Genomic DNA, 20,363 nt, shown 5'->3' with positions numbered 1-20,363 from the left:
TATGAGTACTCAAATCTATATTTCTTGTCACTCTCTTCAATTGAAAGAAAATCTAAAATATTTAAGACACAATAAGGCTTAATGTATCAAGCACATAATATCTGAGAAACACAAGCACATCAATGATACATTCAAGAGCATATACATCCAATATGTATTTAATACGTAAGTGAAGAATCACTAAAGCAAATGGGTAAATCTAAATACATCCAATGGAGCTCAAATCCAAGCTTCAAATGTCACATTAGACATATCCAAGCATTAATATCAATGTCAAGCATCAAGATAAGCATATGAAAGACCTGAATAGCATGTAGGCATGTAATATATCAAGCTTTATAACCTATAAGCTTAGTGTCTAAACTAAACTATTTGGTTCTATATAAAACAAAGAACTAAAAACTACACGAAATGAACTCCATGGGTGCCTAGATCTATAGTTCTTGTCACTCTCTTTGTTTCTAGCTATAGAACACCTCAATCTGATATCATATGCAAAAGTTATGGCCAAAATATGAAGTTGTTATCATGCTGCCAAAGCTATACACGACTTCTACAATATGCTTTGTATCCACTCAAATTTGATGGAATGGCTACTTCTCAACTTAGTAAGCACTCAAAAGGCTCAAGTAAGCCCTGGGAAGCTCCTTAACTAGTTTGGAATCAGTATTGAAGATAGAGAAGCCAATGCATACCTCAAATGGACTTAAATGAGACTACCATGAAAGTTGTAAGTCAAGCTCTCTTCAGAAGTTGAATGCAATGTCGACAAAGCTCCTTCAATGCTTCTCAAATACCAATTGAAAGGTGAAGTAGGAGTGGAAGCTTAAGTTGAAGAAAGAAAGAATCAAGAGCTATTGAGGTTCAAGCAAGAGCAGGCAAGACGATATGTGGGAAATCCAACAACCGCAATGTATTACCTATCTTCCCTTATTCTATTGTTGTAGTAAGAATAAAGAATAAAGTGATAATGACATGAGACTTCTACATGTAGTGTAATGTGTGAAAATGGTAAGTACAAGTAAATGTAGGCAGTTAAGCATATACCCCCAACAATCCACTCTCTATCCATCTTGTGCTACACCTTTGTGGCAATAGTGACTATTCTACTCACCAATTCTAGTTCATGCAAGGCCAAGCTTTATGTGGTAAATACCCTATTCACTACAATGCCTACTATGCATGTTTACATGGGATTATCCTTTGTAAATTAATAATAATTCTAACTTCAAAATGGTGCATCCTTCCAACAAATTCTTCTACAAGTGCAAATACGAAGATGAAGCACCGTTAGAGAAAGGGACTCACCCCACTACGTCTATAACCAAACAATCATCCCAATGCACTTAAGGTCATCTACCCCAACTAGTCAATATAATGTTTCATGAAATAAAAAAATTTCACATGCACAATAGTGGCATCAGACAAGCCTCAAAGATAAGGCAAATATGTAAATCTAAGGGATGAAAGGATCAAGTTCTCTATGCATGCCAATTGTAAGGTCGTTGAGCACTCGCTAAAATAAGATATTTGATAAGGGAGAGTAGGCTAATTAGCTACCAATCAACACAAAAAGGGTATGATGCATATAAGGATTAGGGTTAAGCCACTTGAAAAATGCTATCTAAATGGATGTAAAGTCTCTTTTTTAATCCTCCTCTCTTTTCCATATTTGTCACAATGTTTGCTACTATTGCTCTCTCTCTCTCTCTCTCTCTCTCTCTCTCTCTCTCTCTCTCTCTCTCTCTCTCTCTCTCTCTCTCTCTCTCTCTCTCTCTCTCTCTCTCTCTCTCTCTCTCTCTCTCTCTCTCTCTCTCTCTCTCTCAGGGTGATTGTTAGCACTATGGCCATCACCCCTCAAACATACATCAAGATAATCATTTAATCTCCATATAATTTAATAAATTGCATTATATAGTTTGAGTTTTGGACAATAGTAAAGTTAAACTATTCAAGTATTTCTCTTTTGACTATTTTTTCAAAAATATTAAAGACAAAGACAAAAGTAGACTCACATGACTCATCCATCATGGCAAATTTAACTAAAGATGAAGCATAGTTACTATTAGAAGTCTTATCACAAGTTCATGGGTGCCCATGGCCTAATTTATGGGCACTCTCTTTATTCTTTACTTGGTAATTGGCTAGCCTTTTGTGTGGTAGGAAAAATCCCTTATTTTTTTCTATAAAAGGAGGGAGTATTGTCATTGTCCATTATCACACTTGTACTTGCATATTCTTGGTGTGGAAAAAGGGAGATTGTGGAGTGCGTGAGTTAATGTTCAACCATTGTACTCTTGTCATATTGAATTCCTATTCTTGGTTACATCTTATGCATTGTCTCTTTCATCGATCTTGTATCTTTCATTATTCCGCTACGTGTTTTGCTCTTCTAGCATGGTATCAGACGTTAAGGTTTGTTGATTGAGGTATGCTCATCCTTGTTAACAAAAGAATGTTCTTGCATTATTCATGCATGTAACTATTGTGTTTTGATTACCTTCCCATGCTTGCCTTAACCTATGTTGATGTGTTCTCAGTGTAGATTATCAATCACCTGTGTTTATTGATGTGTGACTTGTTGCATTGGTCGGTAAGGGCAATCTTGTTGCTAGTCGACTAGCTAGTGTGTATGTGGTGTCTCTTCATTGTTTGCTCAGATCTATCATTTCATTTTATTGTTGTTTCAATCATCTTGGCTTTGTACATTGGCCTTCTTGTTGTGTGATGCCACATATATACATGTTCTATCTTGCCACATGGCTTTGTTGACTTACTCAATGGCTATAGCCTAAATTGACCTACTCATCATTGACATATCGATGTCTATATCAATTGCATGTGTCACTACTCATGTCATTTGTGAAGTACACTATGTTGACCTACTACTCATTGACGTCGCTATTAGCCTGCATTTCAAATGAACCAACTCCTTTGATATTTGCCTTACTACCTTTGCTAGCAGTGGGCTAATGTCATCATTTGGTGGCTTATTTCAATGACCATGCCTTCTCAACTTGCGATGCAATGTTGAGCTCAACATTGACCTTCATTGAAATTTGAAGTCCTTCTCACATTTGTTTCTATGCTCTTTAGATAGCTTTAGATTATTGTGTTTTGGGTGTTCCTATGCAATGTAAATCTTTTGCATGTTATCTCTCATTTATTCTCTTAAGGCTCTTACAAGCTAATCACACTCCCTTTGTTACTCTCTCATTTCCAAGGTAATTGTGCGAGTTCTTGTCTTTCTCATTTCACTTCATTATGATCATACATGTTTCCTTGTAATCAAGAGATTCACCATCCTAACATATCCAATGAACCTGTAGTAGACCAATGCTTTTCAAAGAAGGTGTCCAATTGCTCCTACATGTGGAGGACTCTATTTTCATCATGATGCAACACAATAGCGATTGTACATGTAAAGGTGAAGAGACAAAATGGTGTGGCATAGTATCAAGAAGATAGGAAAAGCATAATGTTACTTCATGTGTTGGATAGTCATGCTTAGTGGAGTACAAGATCGCATACATGGCTATATCATGCTTGGTGGAGTATGATACCACATACATGTCTATCTCATCTTGGTTTGCTGGAGACCTATTGGTGGATCAAGTGGACGATTCTTCTCGGCTCTAGTGATATTACATGCCCTCACATGCTCCTAACCAAAAGGGGCAAGTGTCAGTGGAGAGAGCATGCTAATACTCTTTCATTACTAGTGGATTTGGTATGTATCATCAAGTTCACATCTTCTCCTAATCCTTACCTTAGATTGGTGTGTCCAACACAAAGTTCATGCTAGGATGCATAACATGATGTGTTCATGTGGTCTCACATGAGAGGACTTGAAGGACATGCTAATACTCTAATGGAAGAATCTTAGTGTCACAACGAGTTGTCCGTGGAGCTTGTGTGGCTACAGGAGGTGCAAGTAGCTAGGTCAACTACTTTGCTTTAAGAGAATACTTATGGCATTTGGACTTCTTTAGGATGCTTTCTTACTAATGTGCATCCAATGGAGTACACACTACTAGTGTATCCATGATGCATCTTAGATACTCTTGTTCATTGCTTGTTCACTTGTGCTCTAAGAGAGGGTGTTAGAAGTGGTCATATCATAAGTTCACAAGTACCATGGCCTAATTTATGGGTGCCCTCTTTATTCTTTATTTGGTAATTGACCAACCTATTTTGTGATAAGACGACTCCTCTATTTTTGCCTATAGAAGGAGAAAGTGTGGCCACAATCCATTCACACTTATATTTGCAAATTCTTAGTGTGTAGAGAAGGAGCTTGTGGATTGTGTGAGCTAGCACTCAACTATTGTGCTCTTGTCATAGTGGCTCTCTTTATTGACCTTGTATCTTCCATTATTTCGTTGCATGTTTTGTTCTTCTAGCAATTACATTTTGTTCTTCTAGCAATTACATGAAGAAGTTATTTCATGTACTTTCCTCCTCTCATGATATTATTGATGTTCAAACAAGCATATTGGATTCAACATGGCATCTAAAAAGAAGATGAACTTGCAAGATAGAGAGACATCTAAAAACAAGATATCGTGAAAGCTTTGTGATACTGCACATTGAGAGTTCTTATGTTTCATGACTGAACGATGCTTACCTAACTTTCATCAAAAGCTAACCCACCAAAATGTTGCCTACCTTTCATGGCTCACAAGGCTCTAATAATGAACTATGTCATTGACTACAGCTTGACACATTGATCCAAGAAGTTTATTTCTCACAAGACCAATTGCAATGCTTGGTTTATAGTTTACATCTAGCTATAACAAATCAAAGGGATACATATGATAGTTTTGATTGTTTATAAGAGAAAATTCTCCATCATGTCTTTATATATTCCACATTGCTAGCTCCAACATATGGATAAGTTCATGCATGAGCATTGCAAGGACTTTTATTATGTGATGCTTCACACCTCTTGGCCAAAGTCTACATTGATAGCTTGTTTTTATACTGGAAAATGGAAAATGGAATGTATGCATTCATATAACAACTCTTTATTACTTGTTTTTAAACCAGACAATGAAAAATAAAATGTACCCCATGTCATAACAACTATATATTAATTGGTAAGGCTCTTTATTACTTGTTTAAACCAAACAATGAAAAATAAAATGTATCCCATGTCATAACAACTATATATTAATTGGTAAGGCTATAGCATAAAATTTTGATTGGCCAAAACAGGCTACTTCCATCAACCAAGAAAAGATGGCACAAGGGAGTGCAGCCATCTAAAATCACAAACCCACATAAGCCGGTTTACCAATTGGGTTGCATCCCATGCCAAATGTATCCTGTAAGCTTGGGTTTTGCAAACTCTCAACTTTGCACCTACCATTGTCAACCTGAGGATTGTAAGGCCATAATCCATGGAGCTTATGTGCAACTCTACTTGCCCTTTGCTATTTTGGACTAACTGTGATCGATTTTTCTATTACTGTGACCATGAAGATATTGTGGTCAAATCACAAACAAAAAATTGAATTGAGACTGTTAACACCAGACAAAGTACACCCCTCCAAAGATGTAAGGACACCTTGACATTTGAACATAAGTGGCATATTTACCAAGGAGAAGAATATCATCGTTATTTGCATGTGCCTGACTGGTTATGTCTCCAAAGAACCAACACAAAGCTCATGTATAATCATGTGACTAAAGGCTTTGTAATCAAAGCCTGAAAGGGGTGTATCAACATATTCAGTACTGCTTTGGATATGTCCGCCTCCTCCACAGATCATCCATTTCCCTTCTCATGTACCTACTTTGCGATTTCATGTGGCCTTTCCTGGAGTTGAGAGGGTGCACAGAGAGAGGGGAGGGGGGGGGGAATATATTTGGCTAAAGTTACTTCATTCCAGACCTGAATTTCAACACTACCATATTGCAACTTGTCTGCATTGTTGAATCTCATTCTTCAATGAGTTCTAATTTCACAGAGCTTGGTGCCTCTAGTTTCTGAAACTTGGGTTTGTTTCTTTTGAGAAGAACATATGACATCCAATACCAAAACAGTAGTATTCGGCCTTCTTGAACCAGTGCCTCGTTAATTGAACTCTTCCTAAATGACATCCTTTCAAGTACCTGAAATGATACATGCACCAAGTGGTGAAATGAACGAGATAACTGGATGCCCATATAAGAACAAGCAATACGTCCTAAAACAGTAAATTGCACATGCCAGACTACCTGTTCACCCGTCTGGAGGTCATACGAGTTTTGATGCTCAAACTTGAGTCCCCTAAATTCGTTTATACACAATGCTTGAAACGCCCTGTTCACAGTGGAAAAGGATATCTCAGTTCTGTCTGAAACCAAATCAGTGCAAAGACAAAGATATGCATGCGATCAAGATTAAAGTTAGTATTAGGGCAAGCACCAACCAGTCTTCAAGAATGAGCAAAGGAAGACTGCCATTAAGGATAACTTGGAACTCACCATCTTATCAATGAAATGTGGGGTATCCAGCGGAACACTGCTGGAGTATTTTCAGAGTTCACGTAATAGCCACCAAAAACTATAAAAACTGTCATAAGAGATGGACCAAGAGCCATGGCTGCTTCTGTGGTGGGAGCCATTGCTCCTACGGTCAGCCCCATTGCAGATGCAGTAAAAGCTTCAATTGTTATAATGGCACAAAAACGCCCAAACCTGCGTTCAGTTAAAATACGCATAATGAGAAACTAAGGTCAAATGATAAATGTTGAACACTCCAGTCTAGAGATTTGAAAGACAGATTGCTCAATGACTACCTCTCCAGTGCTGGATTAAGGCGAGCCATAGGATATAAGATTGTTCCAAAAGCCAAAGGAAAGGCTGCACTAACTGGGATTTCCGCAAGCAGCTTAGAAAATAAGTATGGACCCAATGCATAGCTGCTCTTGGCACGTTCACGGTCTACAACTTGTCGCTCTTTTGGAAAGATATTTACAGTTTTGGTAAGAGCTGCCATAGCTGTGTTAATTGCAGCCACCTGAAAAATTCAATGTCTATATAGTTGGGCTTGGCGTTCCTACTATTTGTTATTCATCTGGTTAGAATAGTCTCTTGAACCAGTAAGACACCACATTGTGCATCACAGTTCAAAACTCCACAGAATCATCAAGGTAAAAGCAATTGTTGTTAACAAGGGAGCAGAATCACAAGGGAGCAGAATCACAGCTACCAAACTTCAAGTTTTCTTGGGCTGATCTCATCTCATTGACATTGCAGAATGAAGATCCCAGCCCATCAGCCAGAAGGTTTCTTCATTAATGCATTGAATATGTTTGATGTTTACCAAACTTCCAGTTTTCTTGGGCTAAGCTCATCTCATTGAAATTGCAGAATGAAGATCTCAGCCCATCAGCCAGAAGGTTTCTTCATTAATGCATTGCATATGTTTTATGTATCTTATATTAGGAATAGTTATATCGCATGTTCACAAGTGCCTAACTTTAATTTATGGTTAGCCTCTTTATTGTGCATTTGATCATTGGTTGGCCAACCTATTTTATGGTAGGAAAACTCATTTAATTTTGTCCATAAAAGGAGGGAGTGTGGCCACCCTCATTCATTCAAGCACCTGCAGATTCTTGGTGTGGAGAGAGGGAGATTGTAGAGTGTGTGAATCAAGAGATGTGAAAAGCCAAAGTAGTCACTTGTACAATATACTACAAGCACACTCTCACACTTATATTTATATTTATATTTTTCGGGTTCCTGTTTCACTGTTTTGGACTAAGGCTGATGTTGAGCCAAAACATGCTTTAGAGCTGATTAGCATTTTTAAACAGCCCCAAAACACACTTATTAATGAAAAACGCAAATTTGATGCCTCGTTTGAGAAAGTTTCAGCCCTGATTTTTGGGGCACCCTTCAACATCTATAAAGAGACAAGCTGCCCACCATTCAGCCTTCTCTCTTCCGTGCATGTTTCTCACCCTCGTGTGCAAATCTCAACCATCAATCTCCCACCACGTGGCGGTCCAACCTTCACGAGCTGCCATCACCTTGCTCCTCTACTACGGTGTCTTGCTGCCGCCAAAACATGCTTTAGAGCTGATTAGCATTTTTAAACAGCCCCAAAACACACTTATTAATGAAAAACGCAAATTTGATGCCTCGTTTGAGAAAGTTTCAGCCCTGATTTTTGGGGCACCCTTCAACATCTATAAAGAGACAAGCTGCCCACCATTCAGCCTTCTCTCTTCCGTGCATGTTTCTCACCCTTGTGTGCAAATCTCAACCATCAATCTCCCACCACGTGGCGGTTCAACCTTCACGAGCTGCCATCACCTTGCTCCTCTACTACGGTGTCTTGCTGCTGCATTTTACTATCACATTTTACTACGGCATTCTATTGCCGCCTTTTTTTACCATGTTTTACTACGGCGTCCTATTGCTTCGCCCACTTCATCAAGCATCATCCTCTTCAGTCTCCTCACACTTTGGTTATCAGTGTTGGCTGTTTCTCTCACTCTATCACTCTGACAAGTGGTAATAGCACTTGGGATCCGTCTTCGATGGACGTCACTCACCAACACTTTTCTGTACACTCTTACATTCATTTACAGCATTCATTCACGTCAAAGTTCTTCTCTCTATGTTTATCTCTGTTTTTTGAGTTTTGAGTTTTATGTTTGCGTTTTATGTTTACGGTTGGAGTTTTGCTTGCCTTTATTTGAGTCTTTTGAGTTTCAATCTTGGTCGTACATGTTGTGTTTCCTCAGTGCAAACCCTAGCATATGTTCACATGGTATCAAAGCCGGTGCTCTTCTAAAAAGTATCTTGCGGTGATTGTGGAGGCTAGTCTTTGTGTGACACTCGCATATGACTCGACTCTGACTCATAATGTCTCAAGCACCTTCTTCAAATCCTATGACACCCTATCAAGCTTCTCCATGATTAGAGGCTCTGAGAAGGTATTATGGTCTCAAGAAGGAGGTAGACACACCTTCACCTTTAAGTGCTACTACTCTGTCTGGAGCGATTGGTAAGACTCGCCATCTCTCTAATCTTGGAGGGATTATGACATTCGGCATGTCTGGCAATCCATCTCCTTTATCTCAGCCAGGCCTTGTATCATGTTTATATAACCCTTTTGAGTCATAAGAGCCAAAACCCTCTCATGTTTCTTCTTTTGTTGTGCAGGATCCAGATGATTTTTAGTATGCTAACTTTAATAGAGACGGCTCTCAAAGCAGATTCTCTTCATTAGGTATATCTTTACCATCTATTTCATTTGAGCAAGTAAACCATACTTCTCAACTCTCTCTCATCCCAGCACTATCTTCTCCACATTCTGATCTACTTACATCTTCATTCCAAAATCTAGGATTACATTCCACTTCAGCTCAAAGCACACTAGGGGTTGGATCTTCCATCTTTGCTCCTAACTTTCTCTTTCTCCATCCCATCTACCTAGCCTCCATTCACTTCACCTCTTGGTGCATCATTAGAGAGAATGCCACCCTTTAACATAGTAGCTTCCACCTACCCCCACTTTCCCACATCCTTTCACTTTGGGACGGCTATGATGGGCATCCCCCTCACTACCTTCGGACACCCACAAATCCCCCACACAAACGTTCAGATGCAAGGATATCCATCCTTTGCTTATGGACTGTCGTCACACATCCCTTGGGTCACTCCTATGTAAGGATTTCTATCCCTTACTCCTCATGCCCCTATCCCTCCACCTTGGGCTCCTTATGCGGTTACCATGCCCATACCCAATCCACCCATGCCCACCTTTGAAGCTGCTATGCACACTTCTCGTATGCATAGTGGGCACTCTAGGATTCCTTCCTCAATGTATTCCGCTCCCCTACCCTATCCCCCCTATTCACCCTACCCCCATTACACATCTCCACTCCTAGCACTACCACTCCTGTTGCAACACCCAAAAATGCCTTAACAAATAAGATTCATTTTAATGGGTCAAATTTCACAACTTGGTCAAACTTCATACAACAAGTGTTGAATCTCACGGACTTTGGAACCTTGTCATTGATATCAATCCTATGTTGGACCCTTGATTAGCTCACCCTGATCACATCCATCAATGGAGAGCCCGCAATGCCACAACCAATGTTGAGTTAATGCAAGGCTTGCTTCCTACATTTCACCCTCAATCACAGTGTTTTTCCCTCACATCTGAGCATTAGAGTCATCTCATTGACCACTATGCTGCTCAAGATCGCCCTCAACGTATCAATCTCGATTTTGAACTTCGAGAGTTTTCCATTAAGGAAGGGTATGATCTGAAAGTCAAGTTGGCCGAATATCTTGTTACTCGCCAAGTTTACCACTACTAGCTGTTGAGAAACCACTTCTTCAATTCACACACTTCATTTAGAGTTTCGCATTGACAGCCCCAAAAAGGGCTAGCATGCACATTTTGGCCACTTTTTCAATGGACACCCACGCAGTGGTGCACCCTACACAACTTATGCCTATAAATAGGCAATCACTTGATTCATTCTTCACCACCTTCTTCGGCCGCCACCACCACTTCCCTTCTCTCATCAACCCCTTTCACCACCCTCACACCTCTTTAGAAAGACATTGCGGTTTGTGGCTTGTGGCTGCCTTAACCCTTGTTCTTCTGCTTCAAGCACCTTGTTCCAGTATCACGGCTTGCATTTGGAGCATATTCCACCTGGCATCACCATCATCTGCTTGGCGTTAGTACCCTTCTCCATTAGGCTCCACCTTCACTTGCATTTATCAGATTGGAGGCCTTCTCCTTGCTTGGCGTCATCATCTCGAGCTTAGCATCAGCATCCTACCCTCTGGCAACAGTTTGTAGCACCGAGCGTCAATGATTTCTTCATTCATCTATCACACGGGCTGTTGGAACCTAGTTTTTGCAACCTCGCTTCTCCTCCATCACCTAGCGTCACTCATCTGTCACAAGCATTGCTGGGACCTGCGTTTTTGTAGCCCCGCTCCTCCTCCATCACCTAACGTTACTTGTCTATCACAAAGGCTACTAAGACCTACGTTTTTTGCAGCCTGGCTCATCTTGCTTCATCATTATCCACCTGGCATCAACATCTGGGCTGCTCTCCCTACGTTTAACAGCTCCAACATTCTAGGATTTGTGTTTTACTGTCCAAGTCACTCCCCAGTATCAAAGGATCAACTTGCTCCCTCAACAACTAGTGATCATCTTCCACATCTCTGATACCATCAGAGGACTGCGGTCCCCGCTCCCTCACCAGCTGCCCTTCACCTTTCACTGATTACTTCAATAGCCCACTACCCAAAGGATTGCATTTCACTCCCTTCACTGTGCAAATTTCCCACATGTGCTACCACCTGATTCAGATCATAGCTTTCGAAACTTACGAAACGTTTCTTTGCATAAAAAACGTTTTGGGGGGGGGAGGGGGGGGACCCCCGAAAAAAAAAATGTAAGTTAGTTTGTAAGAAAGTAAAGGTTAGTGTTAGTCTATGGTCAATGGGAAAAAAAAAAACCAAAAAAAACGTAACTTTCATCACTAGTGACTTGTCGCGTGCGCAGCCTGTCACCACTCACACCTCCCATCTCGCTCGTTTGTCCCGATTCTACCCCGCCAACCATCAACAGTCCCATGCTACCTCCTCCGCCCATCCACTTGTGCGCTTGTTCGCCCCGTCGACTGTCTGCTCCTGCCCTGCTGACTATCAACAATCCCAACTCCCACGCCAGCTCCTCTACCTGTTCACTTCTGCGCCTGCCCACTTCTGCCCTGTCAATAGTCCTACACAAAATACAGAATTGCAAGGGACCAAATGAGATCAACCCCAACTCCAAGGTGGAAATTCACTTAGAAGAATTGGTGCATCCTACACATGAGGATGATGAGGTGTGGGACTTACTTGCAACAGAGAGAGTACAGCTTCGGTATCAAACAAGATCTAGAGCCAAGGGTGCTCATGCATTAATTTCAACAGAAGGTTCCAGTAGGATGATAGCAGTTAGTGCTCAAGCTAGTGTCATAAATGACCCAGAGAATGATTGGAGTGTGAGTGAGAAGGATGAGCATGGGGATGATGATGGTGATGATGGTGGTGATGGTGATGGTGATGATAATGAGTCTAAGTAGTGACTCGTGAGGGTTCATAATTTTGGATTAGACTCTAAAGTCTTACCTTTTTGGGATTTTCACTTAGTGTTGTGTCTATGGACCATTAATGTTTGGATAGTTCATTATATGACTAGTTTCATTTATGAGTAATCTATAATGTATCATGATTCATTTTGGATTTTGACTTTGTCATTTTGTAACTTGTTTTGAAATGAGAATCATGATATTGCCGCTTCACCCATTTTCATAGTTGTCAGGTACAAAAGGTATAATACGATACGATACGATAAAATACAGTACTAATTGGTACCTTATGATTTTATAAGGTACGGTACAATATTAGTACGAAAAAAAAATGAAGATGATTTTTTAAATAACAAAAACCATAAATCATTAAATGATAGATCATAGAATACATGTTTAAAGTGGAAATAGCCATTTCATAACAAAATAAGATAAATACATGAGGGTGACCATCGCAGTCGCATGGGCTACCAAAACACGCAATACAACTACAGTCTAGTATATGTGATACCAAAAAAAAAAGAGAGATCTATGTCATATGAATCTATGATGAGGCATCACTATCATCATCATCAGAACCATCTGAGTGTCAGAAGTGGTGCAGCAATGGAAGCGTAAAGAATATGCTGAAATAAATGCTGAAACACAAGACAAAAGAAAGAAAGAATGAATGAACACAGTAGACAGATGAGAACTCAGATGTATGCTCGAGAAATGGAATCCATATCAAACACGAGACAGCAGCATACAACGGTGAGTCACTGGCTGCGTGGGCACCTCAGCACCGGCTCCTCTCTCCCAGAAGGATCTCCACTGATGGCTGAAGCACCGAAGACTGTGGAGGAGGAGCCCAATAAATAGCCACAAAAGTGGGGAGCATAAAATGCAGGTCGGCCAGCATTTAATGCTGGTCGGCCAGCATTTAATGCTGGTCGGCCAGCAACAAATGCTCAAAAATACATCATAAATGGCCACAAAAATGTGCCATAAAATACTGCATAAAATGCTACATAAAATGCCCAGCCTCTGCACACAGACTCACACCATGAGCTGACTAATATCTGCTAACACCCTCTCTCAGATCATGTGTGATCGGATACAATGAAATAGTACAATGATGGAGAATCATAAACTACACAACAAAGAAACACCAGAAGGACCATGGATGTCCAAGCGGTGAGTGGCCAGCCCACCACCAAGATGCCTCGGAGAGTATCTGATGTCGATGTCGATCGTACCAACAACACCTGAAAATAGAGAAGACTCATAGCAGCTCTCTGTGTAATGTCACCTATGTCACTCAGGACATACAAAGCCAATCTGCCAAACATGTCTCTGAACATGTGACCATGGATTCCCCGCCTTTGGCCAAACCACCAAAGTGTCCCCTCACGTGAGCTCCAGACGAAAGCCTCTCGCTCTCTGTCAAGAAGAACAGCTCATCATGAACCCAGAAATCAACACCAGTCTCTAGGATTTCACTGCCAGATACCGTCGATGCGTCAGGGACGTCCCTCTCTGGAACCTGTGCACCTGTATCAAAATATAGATGAGGCACTGCAGCCCCACCAACACCCGCTCACACTCCCTCTCTGGCACAAGAGAGTCGTGAGGGATGACCGCATCACCACCACTAGAAAGCAGCCGAGGAAGGGGCCACCAAGCCCTTCCCGCGATCCGAAGAAGAGGATCCCTTCCGTGCCTTGGACTTCTCCTTGGTCGGAGAATCGGAGTCGGAGTCTGATGAAGGAGAGGACTCATCGGTAGAGTCAGCATCCCGCTTCGTCTTCTGCTCCTTCTTCCTGGAAGCCGCTAACTTCTTGCAGTCCTTCCGCAAATGTCCCTTCTTGCCACAGTGGTAACACTGGGCCTGCGACTTCTTCTTCCCGTCACCCCTCTCTGAAGCTACATAAGCCTCACCTCCATAATGTGCCGGAAGCCGCCCCTGTAATCTCAAGGATGCCTCATACTCAAGAACAATCGAGGTCATATGTGTAAAACTGACAGGAGTCGATGATGTCTGCGCCCGCAAAGCATTGGCCACTCCATCAAACTCCGGGGGGAGCTTGTAGAAAACCGTCCCGACAAGATGCACCTCAGGAAGAGCAGATTGCATGTGCCGAAGCTGGTCCTGTACCTGCGTAACACGAAGAAGAAAAGACTGAATAGTATCTTTCGGCTCAAACTTCATCTGCTGGAGCTAGCCATAAAGTGTGACGGCCCGCATGGTGGAAGGTGCCTCGTACATCTGCTGCAACTTCTGCCATACTTCAGGAGATGTCCTACAGGAGGTAACCGCCGGTAAGACCGCTTTAGAAATACACCGAAGCAACGCCGAGTAAGCACAGGCATCGTCCGAGTCCCATGTGAGCACCGCTTCCTCATGGTTGTCCTCATCAAAGTCTTCAGGAAGAGGAAAAGGACGGAGAGGTCGAGCAAGAGCTCCACAGACGATGTACCATAGCCGCTTCTGCACAAACCAAGCTTTCATGACAGCACTCCATGTGAGATAATCAGGTCCATGTAACTTATCTTCACTTGAGGTGCACGGAGGGGCCATCTGGAGGAGGTAGAAAAGAGAAGTAGAAGAAAAGAAGGTCGTTTGGAGAGTGAGCACAGCTAAAACGCAACCAAAAACACCAAAAATAGTGAGTTCACATGCAATATAACCCAAAGGCTGACCAAAATAAGCCAAAAGCTGCTGCACAAAGTGAAAAAATCAGGTTAAAACTGCCAAAAAGAAGCAAAAACGGCCTGAATAATCAGAAAAACAGGCAAAAATAATGCTGTAACAGCAAAACACAGGCTGCAAACTGAAGAAACAGGGGCTAAAGACTGTTGCCAGCAGTTGGATGAAGGAAACACGGGCAGCAAAGAGTGGAACAGCAGTAAACGCAAATCTGTCCAGAAAAACGCAAAACGCAAAACGCAAATGCTGAAACACTGTCGCCAGCAGCAAATCAGCAGTCGCCAGCAGGAAGGACAGCTGCCTGATCAGCAAGAAGGGTGTAAATCCTGAAATCAGCAAGAAAACACAGCACAAATAGGTTGCAGCCTGAAATCTGATACCATGTCAGAAGTGGTGCAGCAATGGAAGCGTAAAGAATATGCTGAAATAAATGCTGAAACACAAGACAGAAGAAAGAAAGAAAGAATGAACACAGTAGACAGATGAGAACTCAGATGTATGCTCGGGAAATGGAATCCATATCGAACACGAGACAGCAGCATACAACGGTGAGTCACTGGCTGCGTGGGCACCTCAGCACCGGCTCCTCTCTCCCAGAAGGATCTCCACTGATGGCTGAAGCACCGAAGACTGTGGAGCAGGAGCCCAATAAATAGCCACAAAAGTGGGGAGCATAAAATGCAGGTCGGCCAGCATTTAATGCTGGTCGGCCAGCAACAAATGCTCAAAAATACATCATAAATGGCCACAAAAATGTGCCATAAAATACTGCATAAAACGCTACATAAAATGCCCAGCCTCTGCACACAGACTCACACCATGAGCTGACTAATATCTGCTAACACTGAGTGCTCATCAAGAGAGTCTGAAGATGACTCCCCGGCATCCGATGATGAGACATACTCATACTCATCCTCACAGATGAAGTTACCATCATCATCAAATGATGGCTCCCTAGGTGGCGGTTGTGTAGGCAAGGGGGGATGTCATCATGAGGCACAGGATGTGAGATACTAGAGCCTCGCCTTACATATGTCTGCAAGCCACTCGAACCACTCCTCGATAATGGAGGGTGTCAAATGACCATGCCCTGCTACCACCTACTCGAACTCCTCGCCTATGAGTATGCTAATTGCGAGTGCCACAAGTATCTTGCTATAAGCTCTCTATAGAGCTCTGCAAAAATCATCTCTTCCTTGTCCACCTTCTTATGTATACTCGGAAGAGTGTCGCTAGTCAACTTGAATGTATTAACAATCACCTACACAACACAGTGATGCACGTAAGATTGATCATTGTAAATGCTAAAGTCTAAATTGTGAAGTATAAAGTTTAAACATCAAAGTTCAAAGTTTAAAAGTTAAAACAACAAATTTTAAATATTATGGTTAAGTGTTTAAACTTTACATGCTTCGAACTACCCATGCTCATCATAGCCCTCATCGTGCGTAAGTTAGTGTGGCAATAGACTAGCCGCTCTAACTGTCGTGTGCTAAGTCGATTGCAAATCTTTGTATGAATGAAAGAATAGACACTCCAGTTTCTCTCACATGCACCCGAAGAGCAATCCTAGGCAAGGACTCTCATGGCTAAGAGCTAAAGAGGCTCCAGTGCATATCCAAAGTTTTGCCACCAAAATAAAGACTTCGCAAGTGACTCTCTTCCCCAACAAGTGGGAGAAGCAAAATCCGCATGCCCTCTCTGATCCGCATAGCATCCTAGCTCCTCTAGCACTGCATTGTGGTCACCCACAAGGACCACACGAGTCAAATACGCAAGTTGGTCTGAACGGAACTCTCTATCATCCATGACCGCCGGTGACTTGTAGGCCGGATGTACCAATGCAATAAAACCATGGATAGGCTTCTGCATCCATGCCCATCTCCTCTCTGCTATCTCTAAAACATGTGCACGATGTGTCTCTATGATCATTGTACAAGCACGTGCCTTCGCCAATGCCACTCTAAAAAAGTAAACGAGAAGACCCATGGTGAACCCCTCGCAATCACTCATACGTAACACCCTATAAAAGGGAGTCACAACAATGACAACGGCACGGACTTTTTGCCAAAGCTGCTCATTAAGGCACAAGCGTTGCACGGATTTGGCCTCCTCTGTCTCATGCTCATCCCACTCATTCCATAGAGTGGACGCCACTATCTAGCAGAAGGCGGACCGCACCTCATAAAGGCGCTCCAACAATAACCACATGTAAGCAAAGCAAGTTGAAGAAGGCTTCTTCAACTCCAGTGTGTTATGCTCACAATACATCGCAAGTACCTTTACCTTTACCGTGAAGAATGTGACAATTGATGTAGCTTTGCAAACCACCCTCTTCACCCACTTGAGCTTCCCAATGTCCTGCATGAGCAAGTCCAAACAATGACTTGCACATGGGATCCACATAATCGTAGGAAACTCGGTCTTAAGCAAACAGCCCATGCGCCGACAATTCGATGCATTGTCGATAACAACTTGCACCACATTTGAGGGGCCCACCTACAACCACGGTCCACAATTTACAAATTACAAGTTATGTATAAATCAAATTTCAATTATGAATCATGATATTATCATAATGAAAGAAAGTGAAACAAATTTAAAACACAAATTGCAATGTATACCTCAATGATAACTTGTCGAATGTGGCGGTAGATGAATGCACATGTCGTTTTTCTCCCCCTCTTGCATCTACCACCCGCAAACAATAAGTGCCAAGTGGACATGAGACAAGTATGTTAATAATGCCCTGTTTCTTACGATCACTCCATCCATCAGTGAGAATGGAGCAACCATATTTTATCCATGCCGCCCAAATAGGATCAAGGATTCTATTAATCCTCTCCTCTTTATCAATCTTTCTCGTCCTCATGTCGTTGTATGTGACACCAGTCCATCCTTCACATAGACCCACATTAGCAATAGCTTTTACCATCTTTTTCCATTGCTCTTGCTCTAGGACATTGAATGCAAGATTGCACTCAATCACTGTGCATAAAATTTCAATGTCCATAAGTCGTTGCCTTTCTCTAAGAAAGACAACCGATCCACGCACATGACCAAGAGCTTGAGAGAGAGACGATTGTCTCTTCGGCACCGTATGAGCCTCCACTCTTTGTCTTTTACCAGAGCCAGATGCGGATGTGGAGCCCCCACCACTAATGGTAGAGACCTCTCCAGCATCGGTTAAAGATACGCTCACATTGGATGCTTCCTCGTTAGTAGGCATAGAAGTTGGTGCCGGTAAGCCACTTCCTCCTCCTCTTGTGGATCCCCCTCTCATCTTGGTGAGAATCTCCTCCGCAACATTTTGAGGAATCTCCTTGCATGAAGCAACTTGCCCCTCCATCTTGGAAAGATATTGGAGAAGTCAAGTTGCACCACTTGTATAGCGCTTCCCACAATGCTTGCATATCCAATGGTGGGAGTTGGACTTCTTTGTGTCCCTCTCCACATGGATCGCATGCAAATTGAAGGCCTCGTGCTTCTCACGAGTCATGGTGCCGATGATGGATAAAGAGGCCCGAGAGAGAGAGAGAGAGAGATGCTTGAGGCTCGACTCTTGAAACTTAAGTCTTGAAAGTTGAAAGGGAGGGAGACTCGAGAGGCCCAAGGGTTGGGGTAAAGTTGAAAGAGCAAGAGTGAGAGAGAGGGGATGGGAGATGAGAATGGCAAAAGTGCTTTGATAGAATGTGGGATAGAGGGGATGGGAGATGAGATTTGAGAATGGAAAATGCTTCGATAGGGTGCGGGAAAGAGAGGATGGGAGGTGAGATTCGAGAATGACAAATCACAAGTCCATTCAAGAATCAAGATCCAAGAGAGGAAGATGATAGTTCAAACAGTCAAAGAGGGGCCAACGGTCAAAGAGAGGATTGCCAACTAGAAGGAATCCAATGAGGGCTAGGGAGGGGAGTGCATGGCTGGAAAAGGGGGTGGGATGAGGTATCCAAGGCTTCCCACCCCCCAAAAAGTGCCACGCAGGAAAGCGGAGTAAAAGCGAGGGCGCAAGAAAAGCGGGATGCGGGATCGATGACGCACAAGCGACGTGGCCCAAATAGGCCCAGAAAGTCGTACGAATCGTACCATACAAATCTGTATATACGACGTACGAAGGCAACTATGTCCATTTTACATTGCTATTTGCACATGGGCTATGTAAAATGTCTTTAAATTTTCTTTATGTGATATGTATGAATCAATGATCATGATGTTTAAGGTTTGATTATAGTACAGCTTATTCAAAGATTAATCTTTGACAATAGTCAACAATGGATTATGAATCATGGATGTGTAATGTGTTATTCTGAATTGACTATATATTGTTTCATGTTTTATCACTTTTTCTCAATTCACTTGTTTTTGTTTAAGAGAAAGTTCCATGGAGATTTAAAACATCTTTCCCTAGTTTAAAACTATTAAAAAACCCTTTATAAAAAAATCTCGCGTTTCTTATTTTACCCCCTCTCGAAAGAAACTTACGAAACATGTTTCTAATATTACGTTTCTAAATGTTTCTAGCTGTTATGATTCAAATAGGACAATGCACTTATCTTTTGAGCTTCAGCTCCGCTACATGAGCTTTTCTTCCGATACATGATTCATTCCATCATCACCATGTTCTTCTTGTATTTCTAAGTTTCTCTTCTCCCTCAGTGTTTATCGCATACTTTGTGTTACTCCCCGCAAACCCTACTGTCTCTCTGCACCGTCATTTATTTTGACATGGTATTAGAGCATACCTATTATTTTTTACACTAGCTCCCTGAAGTCAAACAACAATCAAGTCACATTCTTTTTGAACAAGTTGCCTAGCAAGTACTTTCATTTTATCCAACACATTATCACTCTCTAGATTGCCGACCTTCTATGAGAGTGTCAATTCTTGTATTACACGAGGTTGCATGATCAAGTCCACAAGAAGTCCACACATATCCATTTGGAGGCACGAGGATTGGTTGCCTCCTTCAAGAAGGAAAACCAACAGTTGCAAGAACTTGCAAGATGCGAAAGGCAAGCCAAGACAAGGATGACACCACTTCCTCGATGAAACCAAAAAAACATGACCCCTTTGATAGCAAATTACTAAGAAAAATAGATTTTGCACACACTGCTAGAGGTAGAGCCGTATGGACGAGTGTCATACCAAGGCCCAAGGTCTTCCACCTAGAAGACCACAATAAACTACTACAATTGCCAACTAGCTAGTTCACTGGGGCTACACTCCCTGCTGTTGCATCATTTACTCCATCTTTCCCAATGGCTACTGGATATGTGGCACGCAGACAGGTTAAGCAACCTATCTCCTTCACTACTCCATAAGGATTGACTGATAGATCTGCTAATGACTCCTCTATTGCACTTTACACATCCATTCCTCGAGCATCCATTGCACCTTCTAGAATCCCTTCCCCATCTCATTGTACACAATGGTGGCCACACACTTAGCCTTTCTCTTTTTGACTTCCACTATCCCCATACATACTCATTGCATTGCACTTAGCTTTGCTTTCCTTTATTTTTAATTTTGTTTTTGGAGCATGTCACTACTCACCTCTATG

At 42.0% G+C, this 20,363-nt stretch overlaps 1 protein-coding gene across 1 annotated transcript in view; it reads right to left on the bottom strand.

Annotated features, from left to right (window-relative positions):
- Positions 1 to 5,554: 5,554 nt before the first annotated feature.
- Positions 5,555 to 20,363, bottom strand: part of ABCG7 (ABC-2 type transporter family protein) — a 37,305-nt gene continuing 22,496 nt past the window's right edge. Inside the window, exons 8-11 of the mRNA XM_087681311.1 lie at positions 6,786 to 7,006; positions 6,472 to 6,684; positions 6,223 to 6,307; positions 5,555 to 6,117 (exon numbers count right to left, since the gene is read on the bottom strand). Of these exons, the coding sequence (XP_087537437.1) occupies positions 5,944 to 6,117; positions 6,223 to 6,307; positions 6,472 to 6,684; positions 6,786 to 7,006 (693 nt within the window). The 3' untranslated portion in view covers positions 5,555 to 5,943. The remainder of the gene's footprint in view (positions 6,118 to 6,222; positions 6,308 to 6,471; positions 6,685 to 6,785; positions 7,007 to 20,363) is intronic.

This window comes from Lygodium microphyllum, chromosome 7 (assembly GCF_053477565.2).
Source record: "Lygodium microphyllum isolate KBCC chromosome 7, Lygodium_microphyllum_v1.1.10, whole genome shotgun sequence".
Taxonomy (NCBI): Eukaryota; Viridiplantae; Streptophyta; class Polypodiopsida; order Schizaeales; family Lygodiaceae; genus Lygodium; species Lygodium microphyllum.
This window is presented reverse-complemented; position numbering and strand designations above follow the sequence as displayed.